The sequence below is a fragment of the Borostomias antarcticus genome, assembly GCF_949987555.1.
Source record: "Borostomias antarcticus genome assembly, chromosome: 10".
Classification (NCBI taxonomy): Eukaryota; Metazoa; Chordata; class Actinopteri; order Stomiiformes; family Stomiidae; genus Borostomias; species Borostomias antarcticus.
Genome location: NC_140243.1, coordinates 11,171,928 through 11,176,927, shown reverse-complemented (window position 1 = coordinate 11,176,927; position 5,000 = coordinate 11,171,928). Strand labels below are relative to the sequence as shown.

At 49.0% G+C, this 5,000-nt stretch overlaps 1 protein-coding gene across 3 annotated transcripts in view; it reads left to right on the top strand.

Moving 5' to 3' along the window:
* The window catches only part of suco (SUN domain containing ossification factor), a gene marked incomplete at its 5' end in the record, with an annotated part of 55,629 nt that overhangs the window by 34,492 nt on the left and 16,137 nt on the right, over nucleotides 1-5,000 (top strand). For all 3 annotated transcript variants that reach the window (XM_084444732.1, XM_084444731.1, XM_084444730.1), the window contains 6 exons: nucleotides 1,746-1,873; nucleotides 1,997-2,064; nucleotides 2,599-2,706; nucleotides 2,832-2,937; nucleotides 3,992-4,012; nucleotides 4,345-4,400. In XM_084444732.1, coding sequence (XP_084300858.1) covers nucleotides 1,746-1,873; nucleotides 1,997-2,064; nucleotides 2,599-2,706; nucleotides 2,832-2,937; nucleotides 3,992-4,012; nucleotides 4,345-4,400 — 487 coding nt within the window. The remainder of the gene's footprint in view (nucleotides 1-1,745; nucleotides 1,874-1,996; nucleotides 2,065-2,598; nucleotides 2,707-2,831; nucleotides 2,938-3,991; nucleotides 4,013-4,344; nucleotides 4,401-5,000) is intronic.

Genomic DNA, 5,000 nt, shown 5'->3' with positions numbered 1-5,000 from the left:
CCTGGTGATTTATATAGGACAGGCCAATCATTTGTTTTCGACCTAGGCTACTACTGTAGCTACTGTACTTGTTGTGCAGTAAAAGAAGACTCAAGACTGATCGAGCGGAGGGAAGAGGGCTGCGGTGCGTCTAGCCTAGCCCAGCCTACTATGCGCCAGCAATCATGTGCATTTCCCAAATGGAATATCCCAACACAACACTGCTTTCCTAAATCAATCTTCTTATATTAGCTAAGATATCTGCTGGAATTTTATCCCCTCAATAGACAGATTGAGCTCTAACGTCCGTGAAAATGCTTCAGTGAGGGCCAGAACATTTCCTTGTTGACTGCTGCCCAATGCATGATCCTATTTGCGCCCACTTTGAAATGTGCAGCTGAAGAGACTATCGGCAAATATGGGAAACTCTGCATAAAAACATGGGGGCATCTGAAGCACATGGACAATCACTGTGGGCAACAAAAATAGGCGTCTTTTATTGTGCTGCCTGCGAGTTTGAGTTTAAAGCTTGACAGCTGTCCTGACTCCCGCGGTCTCCCCTCAGCCTAGGGGAAATAAGGAGGAACGAATGAATGAATGAACGAATCGAACAGGCAAATCTGATTCGACTCACAAATGTTAGAGTCGGGTACAGCCCTACTAACAAGGCCAACCCTTACCCTAAGAGCTGCCTCATCGATGTTTCATTGACTAAACGCTCACTACCTCCCACTTCCAGAGAGGAAGAGACTGAAATGGAGGAAGAGAGAGAGAAAGAGACTCTGTCCCTCACTCATTCACTCACTCCCTCACGCCTTCACTCAGACATGGCCTCGATGTCTCCATGCAGCATAGCATTAGAGTGATGTCATGTCCTCGTTGTGCTCCTAAGCCCCCCTGTCTCCAGGCTGGAGGGTAGCTACAGATTCCTGGGGTAGGTGAAGGTCATCTGCTTTATTATTATTATATTCCTGGGGTAGGTGAAGGTCATCTGCTTTATCTGACAAGGACAACGTTAGTATTTAGGCAGATATGAAGCAAACAAGCAATACACATCACTACCAATTACAAAAACATGTCGAAGGTTAAGTGGAAAACATATTTGATTATATTTTATTGTATTATATAATATAGGGTATGATCTCGGGCCGCCAGTCTACTGGGCTGCAGGGTACATTACATTACATTACAGTCATTTAGATGACGCTTTTATCCAAAGCGACTAACAATAATTGCATTTAACGTACTACTACTCTCCAGGACTCACAAGTGCATCTCCTTTCTAAAACAAGTGACTAAGAGCATAATCTAGTGCTGAAGGCAAAGTGCAAGAATAGCAAACTAAAATACAATAAGTGCTTAAGAGGGAGGATTGTGGTAGTACTTCTTGAAGAGGTGACTTTTGAGCCTGCGGCAGCGACTCTGCTGTCCTGACGTCAGTGGGCAGTTCGCTCCAACAGGACAGAGAAGAGCCGTGACCGTGTCCATCGACCGCAGGGGCCTCGGAGTGACGGGGTCACCAGTCGCTCCGAGGTAGCAGAGCGTAGCGGTCGGGAGGGGGTGTAGGGTTTGACCATGGCCTGGACGTAGGAGGGGGCTGTTCCTTTCATTGCCCTGTAGGCTGGTACCAGAGTTTTAAACTGGATGTGAGCTGCTACAGGGAGCCAGTGTAGGGAACGGAGAAGGGAAGTTGTGTGGGAGACACTGTCCCCTATCAGTCTCCATAACGATGGTTCCTGACCACGCCCCTCGCCTCTCTCCTCCAGGTCAGTCCCTACACACCTCGACCAATGGCAGCCCTCACCCGGTGAAGAAGGTCCAGAAGAACTTCAAGAATAACTACGCCTCTGTGGAGTGCGGCGCCAAGATCCTCTCGGCTAACCCAGAGGCCAAGGTACGCACGTACTGTACACACACACACACACACACACACTCACGCGCACACACACACACACACACACGGAGAATGATGGTGTTTGTCGTCCTTGCTTCACGCTCTCTCTCTCTCTCTCCTCAGAGTACGTCAGCCATCCTCATGGAGAACATGGACCTCTACATGCTCAACCCCTGCAGCAACAAGATCTGGTGAGTCACACGTATACACACACGCACGCACGCACACACACATACACACGCACACACACACACACACAAACACGCACACACATACACGCACACACACACACATACACACACAGACGCACGCACACACACAGACGCACGTACACACGCACACACACACGTACACATGCACACACACACGTTGCTGTGACACGTTGTTGATGTTGTAAGAGCTGTCACTTGCCTTAGGGAATATTGCACAATTGAGGAAACATAATGACATTGAGACTGAAACTGTTCGGTAAGTGATTCTGTAGACAGGTGTTTGTGTGTTTCAAACCTCCTCTCTTTCTTAATCTGCTCTCCCTTCCTCTCTCTCTCTCTCTCTCTGTTTCTCTCTCTCGCTGTGTCTCTATCTGTCTCCGTCTCTCTGTCTGTCTGTCTCTGTCTGTCTGTCTGTCTGTCTGTCTGTCTGTCTGTCTGTCTCTCTCTCTCTCTCTCTCTCTCTCTCTCTCTCCCTCTCTCTCTCCCTCTCTCTCTCTCTCTCCCTCTCTCCAGGTTTGTGATAGAGCTCTGTGAACCGATCCAGGTGAAGCAGTTGGACATCGCTAACTTTGAGCTCTTCTCGTCCACACCTAAAGACTTCCTGGTCTCCATCAGCGACAGGTACAGTAGACGCGCGCACACACACACACACACACACACACACACACACACACACACACACACACACACACACACACACACACACAGAGTCCCAGAATAACTCCCTGGCTCACCATCTCTCCCAGGTATCCTACCAACAAGTGGGTAAAGCTGGGTACCTTCCACGGTCGTGACGAGCGTACCGTACAGAGCTTCCCATTGGACGAACAACTCTATGCCAAATATGTCAAGGTACCGCCCCTCTCTGCTCACCAGATCAGGTCTTTAATCAATTTAAATGTGAAAAAGAGGGACACATCTGACTCGCTCTGTTCTATAAACACACACACACACACACACACACACACCACTGATTATACCAGCGCTGTTATTACTGTACCTCAGAAGACCTCCATATGACTGCATGGTAAGTACAGCCTGTTACCTTCAGAACAGACTGGCTTCTTCCTCACACAGGGGGCTCTTTTGTGCTGTATACCCCTCCAGCGTGTGTGTGTGTGCGTGTGTGCGTGTGTGTGTGCGTGTGTGCGTGTGTGCGTGCGTGCGTGCGTGTGTACGCGTGAGAGAGACAGAGCCGGCTTTATAACTAGTTACAGTTTGGACCAGAACAAAGACCCAGGCTGCTCATGAGAGCGTCTCTGCAGACACTGGGTCATATTTCACTTGTCAACTTCTCTTCCACACAATCATATACTGTGCTGTGCAATGTGAAGGTATTTCTCTCCCCACTATCTCTGTTGTCTTAACTGTGTTGTGCCTGGGGAGCTAGTTTTATAGATATGGTAAAGGTTTTTTATTTATTTGTGTGCGGTGGCGCCTGTGATTCATTTGGAAATCGAGACGATTACATTATCTCTATTGTGTGTATGGAGAAAGGCCTCAGGGTTAGCAATCGTAGTGTTTCTGCCAGTGAGAAAGCCGTCTCCAAAGCCGTCTCAACCTGTTATGTCTCGTCTCGGACGTCCGTCCAGCTGATGTGCACTGTGTTGTCCTCGTCTGTCCTTCCGTGTCTGTCTGTCTATCTGTCAGTCTGTCTGCGTCCTTCTATGCCCCTTGCCTCTACAGTCGCTGCTCCAGTATCTCTTCATGCCTTTTCGTTGTAGTCTCTCCTAGAGCGAGCCTTCACTATGTGAATAATGTGTGTTTTGTTGTCAGGAGACGAGAATAAAACCGAAACGATACTCAAAACTGTCAACAGATGCTTGACTTGCTTGTGGCATGAATCCGCCTTTTTTTACTGATACCTTTCTCTCTGTTTCTCTCTCCTCCCTTCCTCTTGCATCAGATGTTCATCAAGTACATAAAGGTTAGCACCCTTCTCTCAGTGGTTATACAGTAGTGCGCTACAAAGTGCTGAAGTGCACTATAATGGGTGAGCTTTGGTGGCAGTGCACCCATATATAATGCATGGCAGAGACACATTTGGAAGTACCTGCTAAAACCCACACAAAGACATGGTCAAAGCTTGGCAATAATAATACCACTATTTGATTCACTGTAGTTTTGACCCTCGTGAATGACTGCTGGGCTGAACGCAGTGCTGGATTGATAATTGGGTCTGGCTTAGTGTGTGCGCGCGTGTGTGTGTGTGTGTGAGTGACCTGTGTTGGTTAAACGTGTCCATCCCCCCCCATGCAGGTGGAACTCCTTTCCCACTTTGGATCGGAACACTTCTGCCCCCTCAGTCTCATCAGGTAAGAGGTAGGAGAGTCCCACCCTGTCCCACGGGCCTGGGGGGTTCCATAGACCCCGTTCCGTTGGCCCGGTTCCCTATCTCCATCTAACCTTCCACCCCCCCCCCCCCCCCCGCCCCGAGCATCTAACTTATGCAGTGTGCCTGCGATGGCTCCAAATAACCCTCCGAGACATTTGTCAGAGTTCCCAGGAACTTTCCACCGAACTGGGCATTCCTGTCTATCTACATCCTGTGAGCGTCAGACGGAGGTACTGAAAATTGGAACAGGGAGGTCAAAGTGGAAAGGTCACAGGGGGGGGGGGTCGGTGAGAGGAGACTCTCACTGTAGAGCACACGCCGTAGCACGGGGGGGGGAGGGGGGGGGGTCTTCACTACTGTATCAACAATACCAGACTTTATTCTGTTCCACAAATAACCACACTCCGACACCACTGTGCATTAGTAGACATTAGTGATTTTTCACTTTGACGAAACCCTCGAGTGTTGCTGGATCATTGAGATCTTACCGTACAAGGCAAAGCTAGACACTATACGAGTCAACGTGCATACTGTACTGTCCTTCAATGTTTTCCAGGAGTCGGGAGGACTTTACCCTCTG